We start from the raw sequence: 24,681 nt of genomic DNA on the forward strand, positions 1-24,681 counted from the left end.
GTTACCTGCTCAAGTTAATGTGATTATAGGAGCCCAAACTTGTGGCAGGCGCCGAGCTCCTGCGTCAGACTTTACGCACCATGTGCCCTATGTGACTGGAAGCTGTGATTTTGCATCTCTTTACGCGCAGAGATGGTGCATACGGAGACCGTGCCTGAATGAAGCTAGTTTATCGTACGTTGGATGTATGTTATCACAGTGAGTCGTTCTAACCGATTCTACACACAGCAAAAGGTAAGAAACGCAGTCCGGTAACAATTTTTGTGTTATTTATTAATGCATTCGTGGTGTCGCTCTGAGACGAGTAAATTGTTTTGTATTGTCGCGATGCACTTGCACAGTTGCAAAAACATCCTACTTGAAGTCATTTAACAGAGAAGAGCGACAGCTTTCAACACATCACCTGACAAATGGTGGCTTCGCCGCGCCATTCACGGTGTGCGTCGTTTATTAATCCCTTGCTTGACGCTGTCGCGCCATGTGTGTCCAAATTTGACTCAAATATAACAAATTCTGCGGGGAGGCGGATCATCTGCTGACTTACATCGGTGCCTTTTGCAATTCCGCATTTTTATTATAAGGTGGTTGGTTTGACCTTGACAATGTATCAGAGGTTATACACACGTATAGAGTTACTTCTCGTGCTTATGACCACGGGCCTGTGTAAAACATGCCTGAAGGATGCTTGAACATGGCCACACAGGTGATGTTCTGATCCCACCTTCTGCCTCTTTGTTGTTCAGTTTCGTGGTCCCTGCATGGCATCGTGCCATCTAACCAAATGCAACAGTGACACCATCTTCTATCCAGAAATGAGTCAAATCTAAGATCTGCAAGTGAGACAGTTTGTGATTGCTGCCTGATTGACAGTGCAACAGATCCCACAACAAACTGTCACCTTCAGTATTCCCACTCTCTCCTTCCCACTGTTCTGTCACATTAGCTCTGTGTTATTTGCAGCCGTCCTTCAGGGCATATTATGTCTGTCCATTTGAGATGGTGAGAGGAGAGGCAGGCGACCACTGATGCTGCAGGGATGGGATTTCAATTTTGCAGGAAGAGCCATTGCTTAGCAACCACACTAGATAAAAGTGGAGCATATCTTTGTAGAGAACCTGCGCTGTTACATCATCAACACAAAACTGTCTGAGGAGAGTTGGGAATACAGTTCCAGGAAGAAGAAGCAGGAACAAGCATCTGCCTCTGAGGAGGCAGCCACACACACGAGCCACAGGGGTCTATTGCCATCACTCCTTTGGAAAGCAAACGCTTTAAAGTCTGCAGCACATTATCCTTTGCATGAATGTTCTGTTTTCTGTGCAAGCACAATCATTTTTCAAAGTATTCTGAAAGAAACAAAAACACTTCTTGTCACTTTGTTTCCCTCAGATGGTGATTGACAACTGAGTCATAATCTGTAACAGTGTCTTGCACTGTATGTGAAGTCCTGCTGTCTCTGTAATGCACCATCTGTGTCAGCACATACTGTGAAACCCAGAAAATTGCTGTGTACTGCTACAACAACATCGAAAACTTTCACCACACGCTATTAGTAGGTCACAGTGGCAATCCTATCTGCCATTTGTGTCTAACAGACCACCATCATCCCAACCCATAAGTAGAAATTAGGCCAGTTTGTTACTAACTATACCAATATTTCCATTCGTTTGGAAAATAGGGCAAAAACATCATGTGGACATTCTTGCAGGGCTCAGGGTTGCAAGTGCCAAAACTGCAGCTGAGTCAAAAAATAATTTTGTTTTGCAAACATGCACACTGTTGTTTCACACCTCATTCAGAGAGTGTGTGATGATGAGTCAGTATTGTGCAGTTGTAGATCGCTGTGGGAAAGGTCACCGCTGTTCTGGGATCTGTTTCGAGCACTCAGCTTCCGAGCTGCTGCGTGTCGTGACTGCAGTTGAGGAATTTGATGTGCGTGCTACTGGTTCAGACTTTGGATGGGCTTAAGAGTCTGGCCGGCTGGCAACTATTCTTTGAGAAGTCGCTGTGAGTACAGGACCGGCTCTGATTTCAGTCGAGTGCATCTGTTTTTTAAGATTAGAAGTTTTGTCTTCAGATCAAACACCTCTGGCTTCTATTCTCTGTTCTTGAACTGCCAGAGTGAAAAGTCAGATCAAACTCCTCCCACACAGCGAAACAACAGCAAAAGAGGGGGTAGGAGACAGGGCGGGTTGAGGGGGTCTGCCTTCAAGGTCTGTTTTCATTCATCCACTACTCCTTTAGCAGCTCTTTTGACATTTACAGCAAAGAGTAACTTTCTCACAGTGTTTTCACGTGATTTTCACACCAGTCTTTGAAGGTCAAGCATGTCAGTTTGAGCTTTCATGCTTGCAACCACAAATTTACATTTTAATTTAAAAAGAATTAGGTTGCTGGTGTTTACTGGGTTTCCTACTGTGTTTTATTGCAGGAGTAGATCACCGACACAAAGACCACCCCTCGTCATGTGCAGTGCAGCTATTTCACTCAACACATTCGGTATAGTTTAAGGCAGATCTTCACTTATTTTACTCCCTTTTTTTAATTTTCATGATTTTTAGTCATTTTTCCGATTGAATATCTGACTAAACTGCGGTCAATTTAGGAACGGAGGTGAAGGTAAACAAATTTTTGTGGGCAAGACCAGACTAACACCGGTACCATACCACTAATACTCAGATTCTTGAATCATCGGTGACTTATTATAACATACATACAAGCTGGTTTTTTTTTGTTTGTTTTTTACTTTAGCCGCAGTTGATTACAAATGCAGCTGAGTTGCTTGAGCTGAGTTTTTCATTGTCAAAAAAGCTCGGGACATAATTACAGTAAAACAAGTGCTTGCCCTGTTACACCGTGTCTTTGTGGGGCTAACTGTGGAAAGATGACCCCACTAGATTTCAGACTAGTTCTGCTGCAAGCAAAGGTGTTGCAGGAATATGCAACAGTGGGCAAGTATTCCTGCTCTTGTTTGGTGGATGTGTCTGAAGTGTTAATGATCCTGTGCTGTGTTTCTATACTGCTTCTGCTTCCATAGAAAACCAAAACATGAAGTAAACAGGATGTTTAGTGCATAAATGTCCATCGTTGCATATGAGAGTGTAATGCTAAATTTGAGTTTTGTTATTAAATTACTTAATATTTATAATAATATGACAGCTGGGATAGGCTAGGACCCTTGTATGAATGGATGGATAGGCTAATATTAGCGCAATTCCAAGAGACTCACATCTTCTGGACAAAAAGTAACGGGCCTCTGAAAAATTAACACAAGAAGTTATTACTGTGCTCGATCAGCATCAAAAATGTTAAAATAACATGTAGACAAGATTTTGAAGTTGTGCAATAAGAAGAAAAGTATACAGACACTAATAACTGATGAAATCTGCTCAGAGGCCTTAGTTTTACTGCTTTTTCTTGAAACCAGTAGTCACACAGACAGGCTTTATGCTGCTGGTCATCCTATTCACATGACCCAACTTTAGTAAAATGGGCCCTGCTGTGAAATGGATTGTGTTTCAATCTTTGTACCTCATTCACCACAATGAATTGGATTACTGAAATGCCTCATGGCTCTGAAGTGCTGCTGTTTTTAGAAACGTTTTGAGTTCTGGAAACTAGTTGAAGCAACATGCTCTATATCATGTTCCATTAGTGTGGCTCCTGAATTGGGCTTGTGATGCTTTATAGGCCTGAAACTAGCTATTTTTTAACAGTAATTTTTCTTCTTTATATTCTTGAATTAATTGCATTTTTTAAAGAAAACCCTGGTGCCACTTTTAGCTTGATTCTGGCTGCAGTTCTGTACTGTATGATTTTCCTTCTGTAAAATCTTCATTGTGCAAAATTCACAAAAAACATTGCTTTAAAAAAAAAGAAGAAATAATGATGGATGAACAATTACCAGAAGGAGTTTTGTACATAAAATATCATTATATCAATCATAATGAAAGGTTAGATTAAAACTTTGGGGTTTTTTTTTTCTCTTTGCAGACCTACTAAACCACAAAGTTCATCCCCTGGAAACTTGCCAGCCTCCATCCATTCTCTCTCCTGGCTCTCATCTTCTTGCTTCTGTCAACGCCCCGGTCTCGCAGCCATGCCAAAGAATACCAAGGTGACTCAGCGGGAGCACAGCAATGAGCCGGTCACTGAGTCAGTGGCTGACCTGCTGTCTCTGGAGCACCCCATGGACTATAAGAGCAGTCAGATGAGTATGGGTCTAAGTCCTGGCTCTACTGCGCCAGTAAAGGCCCTGCTGCCTTCTCCTGACCCAGATGCAGAGGATGGCCGACCAGCATGGAACAACAAGTTGGAGTACATCCTGGCCCAGGTGGGCTTCTCTGTGGGTCTGGGGAACGTCTGGAGGTTTCCCTACTTGTGCCAGAAAAATGGTGGAGGTAAGTGGATGAATACATGAATTTGTAACTACAGGGTGGGCCATTTATATGGATACACCGTAATAACATGGGAATGGTTGGTGATATTAAAGTCCTGTTTGTGGCACATTAGTATATGTGAGGGGGCAAACTCCTCAAGATGGGTGGTGACCATGGTGGCCATTTAGAAGTCGGCCATCTTGGATACAACTTTTGTTTTTTCAATAGGAAGAGGGCCATGTGACACATCAAACTTATTGGTAATGTCACAAGAAAAACAATGGTGTGCTTGGTTTCAATGTAACTTTATTCTTTCATGAGTTATTTACAAGTTTCTGACCACTTATAAAATGTGTTCAGTGTGCTGCCCATTGTGTTGGATTGTCAATGCAACCCTCTTCTCCCATTCTTCACACACTGATAGCAACACCGCAGGAGAAATGCCAGCACAGGCATCCAGTATCCGTAGTTTCAGGTGCTGCACATCTCATATCTTCACACCATAGACAATTGCTTTCAGATGACCCCAAAGATAAAAGCCTAGGGGGGTCAGATCGGGAGACCTTGGGGACCATTCAACTGGCCCACGACGACCAATCCACTTTCCAGGAAACTGTTGAGCTAGGAATGCTCGGACCTGGCACCCATAATGTGGTGGTGCACCATCTTGTTGGAAAAACTGAGGGAACGTGCCAGCTTCAGTGCATAAAGAGGGAAACACATCATCATGTAGCAATTTCAAATATCCAGTGGCCTTGAGGTTTCCATTGATGAAGAATGGACCCACTATCGTTGTACCCCATATACCACACCATGGGGTATATGCCGGACACCGGTGGCGCCAGTGTCCGGCAGCCTCGCCTCTGTCGGTGCGCCCCAGGGTGGCTGTGGCTACAATGTAGCTTGCCATCACCAGTGTGTGAATGTGTGTGTGAATGGGTGGATGACTGGATATGTAAAGCGCTTTGGGGTCCTTAGGGACTAGTAAAAGCGCTATATAAATACAGGCCATTTACCATTTTTACCATTTACACCAAACCATCACTTTTGTTGTTCCAACAGTCTTGGAGGGATCCATCCAATGTGGGTTAGTGTCAGACCAATAGCGGTGGTTTTGTTTGTTAACTTCACCATTCACATAAAAGTTTGCCTCATCACTGAACAAAATCTTCTGCGTGAACTGAGGGTCCTGTTCCAATTCTTGTATTCTGCAAATTCTGTGCGCCGATCTGGGTCATCCTCGTTGAGATGCTGCAGGAGCTGGAGTTTGTAAGGGTGCCGTTTGTGAGTAGCTAATATCCGCCGAAGGGATGTTCGACTAATGCCACTCTCCAGTGACATGCGGCGAGTGCTACACTGTGGGCTCTTGCTGAATGAAGCTAGGACAGCCACTGATGTTTCTTCATTAGTGACAGTTTTCATGCGTCCACATTTTGGCAAATCCAACACTGAACCAGTTTCACGAAACTTAGCAAGCAGTTTGCTGACTGTAGCATGGGAGATGGGTGGTCTCGTAGGGTGTCTTGCATTGAAATCTGCTGCAATGACCCGGTTACTGCGTTCACCAGATATCAACACGATTTCAATCCGCTCCTCACGTGTTAACCTCTTCGACATGTCAATGGCTGTGAACAAAGAGAAACTTGTAAATAACTCATGAAAGAATAAAGTTACGTTGAAACCAAGCACACCATTGTTTTTCTTGTGACATTACCAATAAGTTTGATGTGTCACATGGCCCTCTTCCTATTGAAAAAACAAAAGTTGTATCCAAGATGGCCGACTTCTAAATGGCCACCATGGTCACCACCCATCTTGAGGAGTTTGCCCCCTCACATATACTAATGTGCCACAAACAGGACTTTAATATCACCAACCATTCCCATTTTATTACGGTGTATGCATATAAATGGCCCACCCTGTAGTTTGCTGTCTCATAGAACTGGAATAAGTGGCCAGATGGGAGCAGTTAACAGCACTCACTGTTTTTATATTTTGTCCTTTCCTTAAGCATGGTATTTGTTTCCTCTCCACAGTCCTGCCTGGAAACTATTTGCTCAAATATGAGTTGAGTAACAATGTTCACATTTAGTGATTGCCATAAAAGTTAATTTCCATCACATCACAGTCAGAAAAATGTGAGTGATTTCAGCTAATTTAAGTCCCACCTAGTTAGGTAAGTTTATTTATTCAAGAAGTCTCATTAAGGTTAAGCTCTCTATTACAAGAGAGCTAAGAATAAATTACATGTACACAAAATCACAGTAATAAATCCCGTCACTCAAAACAGTCTCCACATTCAGATGCACGAACACAACAATCAAAACTCTCGTAAATATTGTTGAAGCTTTGAAGTCCCTATAGATATGTCTCTATCTTTCGGGTGTGTTGTAGCTTAATCCTGCGTACTCAGCACTAGAAAAAAGTGTGGGTAGGTGGATGAATATGTGTGCATGAATTTGGTTTGGCTGTCTGATAGAAGCAGAAAAACCTGAACATTTTTTGTGACCAAAGTTGGAGTAAATAATATTTGCTGGGTTTGGGTTTCGCTTCCTATAAACAGGCCACCCATGGTGAACATGTATCCTTCAGGGTGCTGAGTAATGTTAACAGGAGGTGCCAAGCCAAGGCAGTTAAAGTGATTTTTTTTATTAGTTCTGTAAAATATTTCATTAAATAAGTGGCCAGATGGGAGTAGTTAACTTAACAGCACTCACTGATTTTCTTTAACCTTTAAGCATTTGTTTGCTCTCCTCACTCCTGTCCGTAACCCTGTGTGTGCCTGGAAACTATTTGCTCAAATATGCTCACTTTTGATGATTGACATAAATAATAATTCTACATTATTTGCTGTCATAAATCCCTCATTTCCATCACATCACAGAACGAAATATGTGAGTAATTTCAACTAATTTATCTCCTGTTTTTTCACTTAATTGGTTGCGTTTGTTCATTCAATAAATATCATTGAGTCTAAGATAAAGAGCGCTGAGAAAAATTACACAAGATCGCAACAATAAAATTCATCCACATAACCACAATAATTAAAACTGTTATAAATGTTATTAATGCTTTAATGTGTCTCTGAGTAGCGAGTGTCTCTAACTTCAAGGTTTGCTGCAGCTCAGGCCTGCAATAAGGTACAAGAAATAGTACAAGTACAAGAATTCAGTCCAGAGCAGAAGGTGTCAGAGTCATTTGCTGTGGTTGCCTTGTTTTGGTATAACTGCCTAGTTAGAAATTACCATTGCTGAGCAAGATATTCAGCATAAAGTGATGTAGGTCAAGCCACAGCTCTTCAGCAGATTTTAAGATTTTAATGCTGAGTGACAACTTAGCACATATATATATATATATATATATATATATATATATATATATATATATATATATATATATATATATATATATATATATATATATATATATATATATATATATATATATATATACACATATATATAATCATTATTGAATTCAATTGAATTCACTGTTATTTCTATAGCAGTGATTCACAACAGTCACCGTATGACACTTTATGTTGTAGGGTTAAGACCCTAAAAAGCCAAAATGTAAAAGAAAACTAGTGGTTGGATGTGGTGGTGGTGCATATGCACACAGAGAGTGAAAAGGTGAAGAAGACATGCTCAGTGCATCCTGGGCAGCCTAAGCCTATCACAGCATAACTAGGGGAAGGTTCAGGGTCACCTGATACAGTCAAAACTATAAACTTTATCAAAAAGGAAAGTAAGCTTAAAAGTAGAGAGGGTGTCTGTCTCTTGAATCCAAACTGGGAGATGAGGGGCCTGAAAGTCAAATGCTCTGTTTCCCATTCTTCTTTTAGAAACTCGAGGAAAAACCTACAGTGTAAAAACAAGGTGCTCTATTAGGATAATTATGGTATTGTGAGGTCTTTAACATATGATGATTCCTGATTATTCAAAAGTTTGTATGTGAGGAGATGGATTTTAAAAGACTGTCTGGATTGGGAGAAATACACTCACTCTCTCTGGTCCCAGTTACTACTCTCGCTGCAGTGTTCTGGATCAACAGAAGACTTTTCAGAGAGCTTTTAGAGCAAGAATTGTAATAGTCCAGCCTAAAAAGTATTGACTAAATGAAGGATAGACGTTTATTGGTCAGGACGTGCTTGTAATGTTGAGCTGAGCTGGACAGTAAAAATATTGATGCACAGAGTAAATAGTGTGCCTAATATTGAGCTTTGAGGGACACCATGTAAGTCATCTGGGGAAGTGATTAAAAACAATTAGCAGCAAGAGTTTGAACACACAGACGAATGTGATTTTAATGAGCCATTTGCTGTGACGATTGAAGCACAGTGTTGCTTTTCATCTCGTGAACAGCAGCACTTGTAACAGTTATTGTGTAAAGCTTTGCTGCTCTGACTGATGCATCTTATTATCTTATTATAGGTTAGCTTCCAGGACTTGGGACAGACAAGACAGCAGCAGTGTTTGCTGTTGCATCTGACACACACACAGACGACATTAACCCAGTTCCTCTGCTGTAGTCAGAGGGACAGTCTCTTCAGTGTTTCTCAGATTTAGCCAATCCGTGCTGTCAGCAGCTACAAGACGAGGTCGTCTCCTCACCGAGACGAGGGAGCTCCGAGAGGTCTGGCATAATGTTGCGAGATCCTCCACTTTAGGCTTTGTTTGCTTTTGTAGCAGATTTCTCAGCCTTGTCTCTCAGGTAGCGTGATTTACTGGTATTATGATGAGATGAGATGGTGGCGATGACTGAAATGGAGGAAGTCGAAGAGTAAATATTAATTTCCTTGGCTTTCAGGCATCGTGAGTGCTTTGTGTGGGAGGTGTGTGTAGAGAGGGTATTTGAAACGTGTGATAACAAAGCGAAATCTGAGTGTGCGTGCATTTGCTCATATTAATCAGAGTGTGTGCATATTTGTGCACATTAATAAGTGTCCCCGCTGACGCTTGACTTGGTGGGAGGTGCTGCATTGTCTTGTCTGGGCTTGTTCCCATGATAATGACAAGCTGTCTCTAATTCTTTTCCTTTATCAAGTTTTCCATCACTTTCTTAATATTTTGAGTCAAGCCTTTCATGACAAACACACATTTTAGGCTTACGCATTTCACCTAGAACTAAATAATATTCATAATTAATTTGTGTTGTTGAGCTCATGCCTCATGGTGAAACCTACTATTCGCAATATGCTTGAGTTTGTCTTTACAGAAAAAAATAATAAAACAACTCAAGTTTTAAATAATCTTTTGAATGTAGTCATACTTGGATTCATTTCAACACAATTTAACTGTTTTCTCTTATAATCAAATGCAGGATAAACTCATGTCATCACCGCAGTGTTCAGCAAATATCACTCAGTTCTTTAAATTTGCAAATAGGGACTACCATTTGCCAACACACTTAAATATATACGAGACACAGGAAAATACATTTGTAACAAATTTAAAAAAGGTTCAGTAAAGCATAAGTTTTACTGCTAGAGTATTAAAACTTATGCTTTAGTGTACCTTGGCACTGATTCTCAAAGTCTCTTGAACTCTACAGGAGGCGTGAAACACTTCCGAAAGACATTTCCTCCTTTGGCGTTGTGATGATGTGGAGCAAAGTGCTGGCTGGCAAGTCGGTTTAAAGTCTCCCACAGGTGGTCAGACAAAACCAGCACGAATGAATGTTAAGTGTTTAACTGTGTGGAAGCATTTACATTCATTGTGTTTGTGGATGTTTATATTTAGCTTTTACTTCAAACAGTTTCTCTTTTTAAATTAAGAAAGAAATCGATACCATATTATCTGCACCAGAAACCTGCTCATGAAGACCCATATCCCTAAATATGGGGTTTCTAGTGTGTTCTTCATATATAGTGGTTTGATATCTTGTCAAAAGCATATAAATAGTGTGGACTATCACTGTTTTGGCTCAGGTGAAATGTATGTAAGGAAAAACAAAAACTAAAGCAGTCATCTCGGCTGTTTTTTTTTTTTTTTATCTCGCAACATTTTCCTTGTTCCGTGTGTCTGCTGCCCGACGTAGACATCAAAAAGAGCTCAGCACATTAGCCACTTCTCCACACCACTGTGTAACACGACACTGTGTTCTTGTCTTTGTTCTCTTTGTCTGCTGCTACCTCTAATAGCCACTTCCGATGTTATCAGAAATTTTATTTGAGTCAAACGTCACCGGCGTTTGTTTTTAGTCTGAAAACAGGCTGCTCTCTCTAGCTTTCCATCGCTGACCCATCCCCTACGGCATTGAATGGTTTTGTCACCATGGTGCCCCTTCATTTCTTGACGTAAGCATGACTGGACGTGACTTGTTTTCTGTGAGTGCCTGCTGCTCTCCCCGCATCGCTCCCCCTTTGTGAAAATGGAAATGGAGATATCAGACAGAATGAATGGAAGTTAAAAATGAGGAGTGAGAGGAAGAAAAAGAAATTGTGAGGGGCATTGAAGACGAAAAGAATAGATTCCAAAAATAGGATCCAAGAAAAGAAGAGAGAAAAATTTAACAACATCCCCTCTGCTGCTTTGAGCTTTTGTCCTTCGCTGTGCATAGATTTAAAAAAGCACACAAAAGAATCTGTGATGTTGCAGCCAATTATCCTCCCCCTGCTCTTTCTCTGTCTCTCTCAGGTGCATACCTGGTGCCATACTTGATTCTTCTCATCCTCATTGGCATCCCACTGTTCTTCCTTGAGCTGGCGGTGGGTCAGAGGATCAGGCGTGGCAGCATTGGTGTGTGGAACTACGTCTACCCAAGGCTGGGCGGCATCGGGGTTTCCAGCCTGATGGTAAGTGGGTTATGTCGCTTAACATGACCTCCGATTCACACTCAGTTTACATGTGATAAGTAATGACTTCACTGATGCCTGTCACTTTTAACTTGCAACCATGTTAGTGGCTCTGTGAGGACATATTGACGTCAACAACACCTCCCTAGAAATGTTACTGCATGTAGGGTTGACGCAGGGCACAAATATTGTGATTGGTGTGTTGGCAATTCCTTCTGTGCATTTACCCTTTCACTGGAGTTTTTGAATTTATCAGTGAGAGACTAACAACCAAAGCCTCATTACAAAGATTAATAATCATAGTAGCAAAATAAAGACTCACAAATGTCAGCACATTCCTGGAGAAAGGTTGCTGAAACAGAATGGATGTGTGCAAAAACATTCCAGCGTTTTATTTGTTTCATGTCTGGCACTGCAAATAAAACATGACCACAGACTAATTAACATATAATGCACAGGGGCAATGACGTCGGCCACTGAAATCGGTTACGCTGTAGGCTTTACAAAGATACCCCGCAGAAGTCAAAATCGGGACTTAGTGGTGACCCATCCAGTAATTATGTGGACATTTCAGGTCAAACCACAAATGTCTCTGTCACGGTGGCAATAAAAGAAAAATCAGAGGGGCCATTCTGGTGAGTTCATGAATGCCTGTATGAAATTTCATGAATTATTCATTTTTATTAAATTCACAAGGTCATGATTTTCTCAGTTTTTCTGCCATGAAAGATTTACTCTTGTATCCAGCATGAAGTCCACTCTATTAAAATAAATAAATATAAATAGATAATACTTGTGCTTCTCTCTCTAAATTAACCCAGTTAAATAAACATTTCACTGCCTAACCACTGGACCAATGCAAATTTATTTATGAGCGACTAAGATTTGACGTTTTACTGTTAGTGGAAAATTTGGTAACATATTTTTTCCACCTCGTAGTGAATCACCGGACTGTAAAACAATAAATAACAGATGATATTCCAATCTAATGGTCATTTTATGATATCTGAGTTGATCTTTTTTTTAAATTATTATTAATTTTACTCAATTATACATCCATAAAAAACAATGATTAATAAAGGCAGTGAGCCTTATTTATGGCTGCTTTATTTAAATGCAATTGAGTATTGTGCTGCTTTTGCATCGTGATTGAAACAGCCTGTGAAGACATACAAATGCGTTTAAGACCAAGATCCACTTTACACAACTGTGTTAAAGAATGATTTTCATCACTTTAAATGCTCATTGTTCTCTAAGACTACAGACATGCTGTGCCGGACTCCCTCTGCCTGCTCATATTACTTCCTTTTGTTGCATTAAAGAGAGCAACATGCAAAGATCAGCGCCGATCGCTGTCACAAACTATTCCCATCAGCAGCAGCAGAAGTAGTGACCCATCAGTGCTACCAGCTTAAAATATAGCCAGTCAGCAAATGAGTCTGTCGGCCTTTCTGTTTGACTCTCTTCCTGATAGTGGTTTCATCCATCCAGTGCAAAGGCGGAGATGGAAAGACCTGGCCCGGGGCAATGAGGCGTGTGGCAGCTCGGATATGGCAGAGGGAGATCAGGAGCTATAAATACCTCCTCATAGAGGACCCGAGCTTTAGCTGCTGAGAGCAAACAGCTCAATAATTGATATGCACTCTAATTTAAGCTGTGTGCTTTGCATCTATGCCATGACTCAAGAAAAAGAGTCATGGCATAAACAATCTGGATTTGTGTGATTTGTTTTTCACAATGTTAAGTGTTGCTGTTTTCCTCTTATTTTTCTTCAGGTTTGCGGTTTTGTGGGCCTCTATTATAACGTGATTATTGGCTGGAGTATCTTCTACTTCTTCCAGTCTTTTCAGTATCCACTGCCTTGGGCTGAATGCCCCATCCACAGAAATGGAACTCAAGCCGGTGAGTGAACAGTACAGTCCACTAAATCACTAAACAGCTGCAAACGGTTGAACATAAACGCAGAGCAGAAAACACATGTCCACATGAATGCTATTTTGTTTTATGCCCCATGACACCGAGTACAGAAAAATAAATAAATACTACAGTTTCCAACGAGGTAATTTCATATTCAGTAATTATGGCAGGAGATGCAGACGCGGCACTTAGCAGGATGCCTTTGCATTGAAGCAGCTTTCTGCTGTGGCTCTGTGGTCAAGCAGGAGTGTTTCGGCAGACATCTAGCAAATAAGTGTTTGCGCTGTCTCTATTGCTGGGCCGGCCCTGCGCTTCATGCTACATGGCAGCTCTGTTGCGGCACTTGTCAGACCGCATGACCCGTCTGAGGGTCAGTAGCTCTAATGGCTGGCAGCTGGTAGTCTTTGGGGCACACGCAGGTTCTGGCAGAAGAAAAGGCATCAACTTTCATTAGCATGAGAGGGCAGGATCCTGACTCTGCTCATGGTTGTAAAATCAGTGGGCATGTAGTGATGTTAACTATTTCCAAAGGTGGAAAGCATTGTAATTAAGCAGGTTTACATAATTAAATGCGATTTAACTTATTTCTACTTTATTTTCCATTTTACTGCAACAGAGTATCAACATAGCTATATTTGTATGTTTTTTTAAAATATTCTGTAAAAAAGGAAAATTATAAACATATAGTGATGATTTTCACTGTCAAATAATCTCCTGATTATTATTTTCTAAATGACCCATTTTGTTCTCAAAGTGTGAAGAAAGAAGTTTTAATAGGATTTCATAGTTTTGAACAGCTGGAACCTGTAAATGTTTTCTGTTCTTTAAGCAGTTGCTAATTAATTTATGCCAGCTGACTAATCATTACCTTACAGGGTTTTTTTTTCACTTCTGTTCCTAATTAACAGGCCATTTTAAAGCACTTTTTGCATGTACTTGAGAACGTGAGATGTGTGTGTGTGTGTGTGTGTGTGTGTGTGTGTGTGTGTGTGTGTGTGTGTGTGTGTGTGTGTGTGTGTGTGTGTGTGTGTGTGGGGTTTGCGGGGTGGGGGGATGAAACAAAGGTCAGCTGGCCAGGAATCAAACTGCAGACACCACAGTTATGTGGCGTGTGCACATAAACCATTAGGCTATCGGCATCTTCAATCTATTTTTTTTGAGTTGTTTTCATTCATTAAAAGAGTTTTACAATGAAATAAAACCAAAAACTTGAAATATTTGGCTGTAAATTATGAAGAAATCACTTATTTTGTAAAATTCATGCAAAAGCCAACTGCATTTTCTCCTCAAGGAAGTAAGGAATTACATTCAAAGTAATTATAAAAATCATGAAAATACTTCTTATGTAAATGCATTATTTATAGATTAAGACTAACAATAATTTTCATACTGTGCTATTTTTTGTAGCTGCTGCTACTAAATTTCCATTTCTGGCCTTTTACAAATGATTTTATTTAAGATAAAACATCTGTCAGGTTTTCTATTTTAAAAGTACACTGGATGCATTTAATTATCGGTGTGCTTTTCCCTCCCCGTCTTCCCGTTTGTTGCTGTTACAGTTGTGGAGCCAGAATGTGAGAAGAGCTCAGCCACCACTTACTTCTGGTACCGCCAGGCTCTTAACATCACCAGTAGCATCGACGACACTGGAGGTCTGAATTGGAAAATGACCCTGTCCCTGCTGGTGGCCTGGATCATGGTCTGCCTGGCTGTCATTAAGGGCATCCAGTCCTCTGGAAAGGTACAGGGTTCCACTGAGTTAACAAAACAAGGCTTAAACCTGCTAACTATTGAAATTAGGATTCTGAATTCATTCATACACAACACAGACCCAGAATAAAAACCAAAAATAATTTGAAAAAAACAACAACTTGAAATTTCTATTTTTATTCAGTGATTCATCCTCGTCAGAGAATGTTTGGGGTTGTTTTTTAGGCGAAGGTACGATGCTAAGCCTCTTGTCGGCACTTGTCTATTTTGGGATCTCATCCACATTATGGAAGAAAGGAACATGCAACATTAATAAACTTAAACTGAACCAAACAGAAAGTGTTTCAGGATGCAGATGGAAAATTCTTAGTTTGGCAACAACTGCAACAACATCCTGTAATCGTGATCCAGCGAATGAGTCATACGCAACAGCAGCATCCAGCCCAGCGTCTCAGTAGGAAAAAGCACAACAAAGAGCCGATCGCCAAGTTCTGACACACTATTTTAAACCCTAAACTTGATGATCTAATTATCATAGCCAGTTCTGTAGCGATTCCCTGAAATGCTGCAGGGAGAAATATTTTACTTCACGAATTCATCTTCATGTTTCAGTCCACAGATTCAGTGCCAAGCAAACACAAAACACTGTGTGTGTGTGTGTGTGTGTGTGTGTGTGTGTGTGTGTGTGTGTGTGTGTGTGTGTGTGTGTGTGTGTGTGTGTGTGTGTGTGTGTGTCTTTGCACATCCTCTATGTGTAAGACCTCTTAATGCATATCCATGGAAACACAGTGTTAATATACTTGACTTTCTCTCTTAGGTGATGTACTTCAGCTCTCTTTTCCCGTATGTGGTGCTGTTCTGTTTTCTGGTGCGAGGTTTGATGCTGAAGGGAGCAGTGGATGGCATCGCTCACATGTTCACCCCTAAGGTGAGGGACAGTCAGAGTTCATTTGACCACAGAAAAAAAGGGAACATTTTCAGAATGTTTTTATGTTGGACTACAGACTAAAATCTGAAGCTTTCTCCTCTCACGCTGCTGACAAGTGACACTCTAAGTGACATTTGGTCCACCAGGCTGTTCAGCCATGTGTGGCTGATGGTTTTAGCATCACGTACTCAGATCCTCTCACAGGAAAATGTCACGAATGCCCATCACTTGTTCTGTGTTGGGTTGATGGCTCCCTCTAGTGGTGAAGGTTTATGACAGCAAAGTGCTTTGTAGTACAGGCAGTTTGGTGTTGATAAAATTATTCAAAAATAGCCAGAATAGGTAGTGGAAATGGAAAAGTGAAAAGTAAGATCAGCATCCTTACTTATTGTGGAAGAAAATGCATTTACATTATTATGTCCTTTGTATGATCACGTAATGTGCATTAATTTGGGGACTGATTAGCTCCAAAATGAATATTATAGTAGAGCTCAGATGAAGTTTAAGTTTTCCACTTACAGTGAACAGGACTAAATGGTAAATCAACTGGTTCTTATATGGCACTTTTCTACTAAAGCACTCAAAGAGCTGTATGCAGCATTCACCCATTCATACACGTACATTCACTGCTTTCTATCTGACATTCACACACGTTCATACTCCAATCAACAAATAAGTATCATTCCCAAGGACGCTTATTCGTTCACTGGAGGACATGCAGCAGGGATCAAACCACTAACCTTCAATTAGTAGATGACCTGCTTCTGATTTATAGCCGCCTCATACATAAGCACATCCACTTTTCTCAGATACGTACAACTGATTTAAGAAAACTCTCTGTAGAGGTTTCATATTTCCCTTAGTGTTCAAGTACAGTGTGGCTGCTGTGTTAACTTTTTGAGTGGCCAATTTAGACCTAAATCCACATAACATGGTCAAAAATCTGGGATAAAAAATTCCAAGCAGACTTCATATTCGTCATTACAGGGTAACCACATGCACCGGGAAAAGATAGTGTAGTCAGTTCATGTATTTAGCTTATGGTGCTGGATATGTTAATTTAAATCATCCAATGAAAACACGTGATATGTTAAATATATGAAATAATAATATTCTGGAGATTTTTAGAATAAATATGAAACATTATCTAAACTTTACAATCTTTTCCTCTTTTTGTCTCTCCAGCTGGAGAAGATGTTGGAACCACAGGTGTGGAGAGAAGCAGCTACGCAGGTCTTCTTTGCGCTCGGACTGGGCTTTGGCGGCGTCATCGCTTTCTCCAGTTACAACAAGCGAGACAATAACTGCCACTTTGATGCAGCACTGGTTTCCATCATCAACTTTCTTACCTCCATCCTGGCCACTTTGGTAGTGTTCGCTGTGCTGGGGTTCAAGGCCAATGTCATGAACGAGAAGTGTGTCGTCGAGTAAGTGCGTCGCACTGAAGCAAATGCAACCTCAGCAATCTCAGATAGAAAACTAACATGTTTTTCTTCTATACATCTCCAACCCATGTGCAGGAATGCAGAGAAGATCCTGGGCTACTTAAACACAGGTGTGCTGAGCAGAGAGCTCATCCCTCCTCACATCAACTTCTCCCACCTGTCTTCCCAGGACTACGCAGAAATGTACGCAGTTATAAAGACAGTGAAGGAGGAAAACTTTGCCCAGCTGGGCCTGGATCCCTGTATCCTGGAGGATGAACTGAACAAGGTCAGGGGGAATAAATCTTCGAGGCAGAGATGATCATCTGATTATATATCTAAATGAAATACACGAAGGATAGTTTCGAGATTAGAGAAAGGTGGCTGCAGGTAAAGGTAAATTATTATTAAGGAGACCAAATGATCCTTTTATGTTGTTAGCCAGAGACAAATTTGGGTTAGCGTTACCATTGAGAGTAAATGTACTTTATTATGTTATTATATAATGAGTATAAAGTAGCTGGGTTGTTATGAGCTGCTTAATAACCTTCAGGTTGTGATTTTATTTCATGATCAGTGACTGTTGTAATTAACTCTCTTTTTGGTGCCAAACCCATTTTACAAGCACTTTTAAAGTGACCATAACTCCGTTGCCATTTGTGCTAGAGACAAAATGCAGCAATATTCAATGAATCATCGTAGCTCAAAGCATTCACAAGGTACTGCTGTCTTCAAATGGTTCCCTAAATATGAGAATTGTTTTGTAATTTTACAGCCAAAAATGACAAAATGAGTCCAGGTAGTCTGTATGATACTTGGGTGATAAAGCGTACAGAATACAGCAGATTATTTAGTTTTGTTGGATCATTGTGGGTTTTCAGGTCTCTACGGGCATTTATTTGGTGTAAGTGGATACAAATTATTATTGCTATGCAGTTAGTTTAGGCTATGAGTTGCACTCTGGAGAGTACCCTGATGCCACTACATGGTTACCTGTGAATCACTGGATTTGAGCATGTTTAGCCTGATCCCCTGAGCTCAAACCAGTATGTTACCTTGCCTCCCCAGCTCCATCGGTTTAATTTAAACCCTCAAATTCATCTTGCTACTCCTTACTTTACAGATGATTTCCGCGCTAGCTTGAAAATGACCTTGTTAGATTGAGTCCAGAGGCTATAACTTTCTCAGAGAGACGATAACTCATCTCTGTGTTATGCTAATATGCTCATAACCTGCCTGGCCACCCCTGTGTAGTCTCTAATGTTGTTAAAGCTTTTCAGTGTGCCTCTTACTAGTTAAGATCACTGAGAGGCCCCTGGAAATATTTTCAAGAGCAATTGGCTTGCATAATTTGATTGTTGGTCTCTGTTATGTTGTAATTTTAAGCTTAATGCACTATCCCGCTCAAAGTGCATCTTTATGAACTCTTTATAAATCGCCTTCAAGGCTACACTGCATAAATAATGTTAAGTGGGCGATATCTCTCCATCTTCTAGGCAGTTCAGGGCACCGGTCTGGCGTTCATCGCCTTCACAGAGGCCATGACTCACTTCCCTGCCAGTCCCTTTTGGTCCGTCATGTTCTTTTTCATGCTGATCAACTTGGGCCTGGGAAGCATGATCGGCACCATGACCGGCATCACCACACCCATACTGGATGCCTTCAAGATCCGCAAAGAGATTCTGTGTGGTAGGTGCTGATTCTGCTTATATTCTTCTTCTATCCTTTGATGATTCTAACTCAATATTTCCTCTTGCCTCCCTCAGTGGTTTGTTGTATCATAGCCTTCCTGTTGGGGTTACTGTTCGTGCTGCGTTCAGGGAATTACTTTGTGGCAATGTTTGATGACTACTCTGCTGGTTTGCCCCTCATTGTGGTGGTGATCCTGGAGAACATCTCTGTAGCCTGGATCTATGGAACTAAGAGGTAATTTGCAGATATGCAAAATTAAGACTAGGCCCTCATACTACAGCACAGTCATTCTTTCATTCACAAGAAAACATTCACCAAAAAACTCAATATTTTCCCCGTTTTACTCAGAGTATATTTGGTGAGACATCTTTTCTACCTTGTTACAGGTTTATGCAGGACCTGGAGGACATGCTTGGGTTCAGGCCATATTCCTTCTACTTCTACATGTGGAAGTTTGTGTCCCCTGCTGTCTTGGTGTTGCTCATCTGTGCCACTGTTATCGAGATGGCCATTAGTCCTGCAGGATACAATGCCTGGGTAGAAGCTGAGGTCAGTAATCAGAAGCACTGAAGTTGCTTGACTGAGAAACATTTGACCAAATCCTCCCTTCTTGCAATTCATCTAATTTTCTCTCCTCACCTCTTCTCATCTCTCCCTTCGTTTCATTTGATTTTGTCGGCCATCCTCATTGAATTCTTTTGGTTTCAGGGCTCGGACCGTTTCCAAAGTTATCCTCCTTGGGCTTTAGCCATGGCCTATGCCCTCATTGTCGTTGCCATGCTGCCTTTACCCATCGTCTTCATCGCCCGCCACTTCAGCCTAATCTCAGATGGCTCCAACAAGCTCTCCGTCTCCTACCGTAAAGGTATGATGAAGGACATCTCCAACCTGGAAGAGCAGGACGAACAGCGTTTCATCCTCAGCAAGAACCCCAGCGAGGCTCCCTCTCCCATGCCTGGCCACCGCGCTTACCTGGGCCCCGGTGGCACCCAAGAGATGACCAACACCAACTACGGCACCAGCACCAAGACGGGCTACCAAAACATCGGCTCGCCCGAGTCTGAGCTATGATCCACTGACGTAAAAAGTCCCGCCATTAAACCCCTGCCCTGCTTACAGAGAGGGAGGCAGTGGGAGTGAAAAAGGGAGAGAAAATTCACTTGCAGCATTCATCACACCTTAACCCCCAGAGCAAAATCCCTCTATTCCCCTCATTCTGCTCCATTACCCTTCACCTATGTTTCTCATCGTCTTGTGCCGCTAATTGCATGTCAGTCTCAGACATGATGAAGAGCTCATGAGAACGTGAGACCAAACAGATATGTCAACCATCTCCATCTGCCAGGAGATGGGGCGGAAAAAGAGCCAAATGAAATATAGAAGAGTCCAAAAGCTCTGGTTGAGGTTAAGGTTTTTTGTAATGCTAACATAATTTACATTGTAGTGAACTGTAATATGTGTTCATCAGCTCGTGCTTCTTTTAGTTCACCTGGAAAGGATTGTTATTTGTGGGGATAGGATGGAAGGAGATGGAAGAAAAGCACTCATCTTGTCCTGATCTGCATCACGGTATGAGAAGATTTCTTATCTAGAAAATGTGTCAATAAAAAAATAGTATCTAACAATTGATTCCAATAGCGTAAACAGTGTTACAAGCACATTATATCTTTAAGTTTATTGTGCCTATCACACATCAGCAATAATAACCAGTCACAATAGTGTCTTCATTCAAATGTGGATCTCCTTCTATCTTGTTTTTCCCCCACTGATGTAGAATACTGTACATATATGTCGTGCAATAGTTTGAGATGTCACCGTAAATTGTGCATATACACTGCAATAGTGCAAGTCAAGGGGCGGCGTTTTGCCTCTTCATGCCATGAACACAGAAGCACAGGCACCTGCTATCGTTAGAGCATCTCTGAGCCTTAACACAGAGCAGCACTTTCCTTTCAAAGGATCCTTCCCCTCAGCAAGCACTTCCCACTGTCTCTGTGCAGCTCCAGACCTAGATGGCAAAGACAAAGCTTTTCCATTTTAATCAATTGTTTTAATCATGCTGTTTTAATTAAAGCCTTAGAAGGGCAGCAGCGGCAATGCACGAGCAAGAACAAGCACGGCGACGTGTGTTTGATCAGAGGGCAGCTTCGTGCTTGTCTGTCTCATTGTCAGAAAAGCGAATGCAGAGGAGGAATTGGAAATGTGAGTTTCGTCTTCGTGTACACGTCCAGATGCGCATGTGTAATTGTGCATGCACAAATGTGTTGTCTGCCACTGAATGAGAGCTGCTGGTGACCCTGCCTGTTTAAAAATAGAGCTGCGTTGCCCAAGGGAAGCCGTGGCAACACACCATAGATACAGATCCTCTTGTGATGTGGAGGAGGAAGAGGAGAGCAGACACCTCGCTCTGTCTGCTCCACCTGCACGGCTGTTTGCTCGGTTAAACAGACGAGACATTTTACGGTTGATGCCCTTCAAGAATATGTTTCTTATGTTATACCTGTACATTGAATAACAGGTTCACTGCCATGCTGTGCTGTGGATTAATCATATGTCATCCCTGAGTGGATGGTATTTTATGTTCCAACTGAATTGTACATTCCTCGAATTGTGACCACTCCATAGAGATATAATTTCACAAGCACCGCAAACTACACCTCTATGTCTTTTTCTGTGATCTGAGGTGTGAAAGTGAAACCTTTTTTTAATTTATTTTATTGTGTAATCTCAAATCATAGCACATTTTTAGAATTATAATGTGGATATGTACTCTGATATAAGTGTTTGCAGTGAGTGGTAATACATGGTTTTCACCACTGGGTGACTCTGCTGGCCAGCAGAGGAGCCAATGACACTGTCCTGTGGCCCCTCCCTGAAACAACACCAGTACTTGAGACTGAACAGATGTAGTGTGAAGCACAGTCAGCCACATTGTTCGGTGCCTGAACAGATTCTGTGTTGTCTGTTTGCCTTAGGCTTTATGGGGTTTTTTCCCCCCTTGATTATTTTATTATTTTATTATGTAGAGTTTTCACCAATGTTCCATCATATTAATTTGCACTTTAATTAGGGGGAGACCCTGGAGTTGTTTGTTAAGCACACATGTAAAAAAGAAAAGAGCGCAAAGTAAATATAGGGGCCAAATAGTTTAAGATGACAAAGCTCAACAGAAATGCATGACAAGGCAAAAACATCTAGTCCGCTGTATCGTCTAAAAGACATTTATCTTTGAGTGCAAAATGATAGTATTTTAAATCTCATCATCTGGCATCTTGTCAGAAGTACTATGTAAAATTTTGCCCTGTCATCCCTTTGTGGTAGCCAGTAGCAGAGAGCTCTTATTACCCTGCATCCTATTTTGCTAAGCAATCCCTATGATACGATGGCCAGTACCCCCTACAGCATGGCTCTTGCTTTTAGTTGATGACCTACAATGGCTGTGATGCATTGCTTGGGACTGACTGGTATTAAGACAATACAGCTCAAATCTATTGCCCTGTCTCTCAAATGATGCTTCGTCTTTCATTCATAGAAACCTCTGTCCATGATGGAAATGAAAGAGTTTAATGAGTGAAAGTCTGCATTAAAGGAAACATGATATAGGGGATAAAAAAGATACAAGTTACAAAAGAGTAGTATTAACATCTGTAGATGCAACTTAACTTTGCAGCTGACAGGGCCTCCTGTAAAAACTGTGCATGAGAACTACATGTGATGGAAATGGCACTTAAGCTGAGGTAGACACTTAACCTGTATTTTAAAAAAAAGCAGTTTTGGTTTGGATAAAGCACATTTTGGGTAAGCACAAAATAATTTTATGTCTAAATAAGCATCAAAATCATTGTGAATGAAAGGGGTGATGAAACTTAAACATCATGTCAGTAATATAGCTGTGATTGCTGCATCCTGCAAGACTCCACTAAAGCATAAAGCTGCACACTGAAATACATCCTCATAAAAAATTAAACTGCACCATAAGTCTACAAAAGCACCTGAAGCTACAAAGTGATATGCACAATACATAGATAACAATGTTGAACTAATGCTAATGCAGTGGGTCATATATGAAGAAAGCACAACAGCAGGCAGGCTTATATTTTTCTCTACAATTAGCAGCGATCGGCGCTACTGGCTGCAGAGTGGCCGTAATATGACAAAGCACAGCTGAGATTCCCTCTAACAATAAAAATCACTGAAACTCTGCAGCAAAGTGGGAAAATGTCTTCTCTGGTCCAAACCTAGCCTGGATACAGGTATCGATTTCTTACCGAAAACAAAGATTCCAACTCCAGGGTCTCTTTTGTCTACGTGTTAACGAGGTTAAGTCAGTTCAGTTACTAAGATGAACTTCCCAATAGCAACGTAAAAGTACATTTATTTAACCGTGCAGATAATCTTTATGTGACCAGCCATAGTTATATTTATAGTATTTAAGACAGTGTATTTACTCTGTACATATCGATGTACATTCTGATAAATTCACACTGATTATCTATAGTAAGAGTGACAGGGTGTATACTTGAGCTGTAAATAATAAATGTATATTTTGAGATATTTTTTGATTTTTTGTACTGTCAGTGGTGTTACTTTGGTGTCTGTTGGTTTCTGGTGTTTGTGTGTGGTTGTTCTCGAAACTTAGCCGAGTGACTGTGCATATGTGTATGTATATATCAGCGTGTGTATGTGAGTGTATGTGAGCGAGTGAGCGTGTTTAAAGTAAAGGTATATGTAGCTTTTTGGTGTTTAAATGTGTGTTTTTCGCCTCTCTCAGTGTTGTGTGCTGCTGACCTAATCCAGTAGATAAAATCCTGATGTTACAGTCAGCTGGGACCACTGATGTAAGCAATCTCTATTCTGTGTTTCTCACTGGAACTGCGGTGGCTTCCAGCACTAAACTGGCAAAACACAAATCAAGATGAAATGTCTGTCTACAAGAAAGAAGACAGAAACTTTCATTTGTTTGTTGAAAAGCATTCAGATCTGTACAAACATGATGGAGGGAACAGGAAATTAAAATAACCACTTTTATTAAACAGACCATGATGTGCGTCTCATTTGTTCTGTTGTTTATGCTGAAATGACTTAACACATTATGTTTATAATCTATAGATTCAATAACGGCAAAAGTTTTGTTCAGAATAAATTAGATTGTAGTGATGGGTGAAGGAAAAAACAATATTATAGACTTGTGAGGCTGCTATCTGTCGAAATGCACATCCTGTGTCATTGATCATCCCCACCACGCATTTAAAAGTTAATATCGCTCATATTTGGCTTTGCTGTATGCATATCGAGGTAGATTTTTTCCCATCCGTGTACAGTTACTGTGGCTTAAATGAGGACGTTAATGCCAAAACTGTGTGAGAATGAGGAGGAATGACGCTTTTACCGTGCTTTTAGGGGATGCACTTGTTTACTTGGTAGTAATGCCACAATATTAAGCAGTTTTAGAAATAATTATCCTTTAGGAAAGATGAATAACTTAGTAAAAATGTCAAAATCAAATGCATATGGCTTGTAGACTGTTCTTGTATCTGCCAAACCCATGATAAATAATCAGATTAGTTTTCTGTAACCTGTAATGTTTTATAGTTTATTGCCCTGGCTAACCTCCGAAAATTTAGAAGCTTTTCTCTTGTGGCTTCATCTTCCTGCAACTAAACTCCTTGAAATGAACCCCAATCTGTGATTTCACACATACACGTGAAGAACGGTCTACCAGGCCAGGCTGTGCAAAGGAGTAATAAGCCAGCACTGACATAAGATTCTCCCTCTGCCATGATGAAGGCTGCTCCCACTTGTAAATCCATCATATGATAGACTTATAACAGCGTG

General features: G+C 40.9%; 1 protein-coding gene across 1 annotated transcript; it reads left to right on the plus strand.

Moving 5' to 3' along the window:
• Positions 1-97: 97 nt before the first annotated feature.
• slc6a17 (solute carrier family 6 member 17) lies at positions 98-23,819 on the plus strand. The gene is made up of 12 exons (XM_085394188.1): positions 98-234; positions 3,994-4,400; positions 11,018-11,175; positions 12,951-13,077; positions 14,652-14,833; positions 15,620-15,730; positions 16,916-17,157; positions 17,251-17,443; positions 18,651-18,843; positions 18,921-19,080; positions 19,233-19,395; positions 19,555-23,819. The coding sequence occupies exons 2-12, from the start codon at positions 4,100-4,102 to the stop codon at positions 19,915-19,917; spliced, it is 2,193 nt and encodes a 730-aa protein (XP_085250314.1). The 5' UTR covers positions 98-234; positions 3,994-4,099; the 3' UTR covers positions 19,918-23,819.
• The last annotated feature ends 862 nt before the right edge of the window (positions 23,820-24,681 follow it).

This window comes from Rhamphochromis longiceps, linkage group LG20 (assembly GCF_057381845.1).
Source record: "Rhamphochromis longiceps isolate RC_006_pf linkage group LG20, R_longiceps_female_GT1.1, whole genome shotgun sequence".
Taxonomy (NCBI): Eukaryota; Metazoa; Chordata; class Actinopteri; order Cichliformes; family Cichlidae; genus Rhamphochromis; species Rhamphochromis longiceps.

Coding starts and splice junctions, on each gene's coding strand:
- slc6a17 (XM_085394188.1), top strand. CDS start 4,100: ATGCCAAAGAATACCAAGGTGACTCAGCGGGAGCACAGCAATGAGCCG. Junction 13,078..14,651: donor CAGAAATGGAACTCAAGCCG/GTGAGTGAACAG, acceptor TTGCTGTTACAG/TTGTGGAGCCAGAATGTGAG. Junction 19,081..19,232: donor TGGATCTATGGAACTAAGAG/GTAATTTGCAGA, acceptor ACCTTGTTACAG/GTTTATGCAGGACCTGGAGG.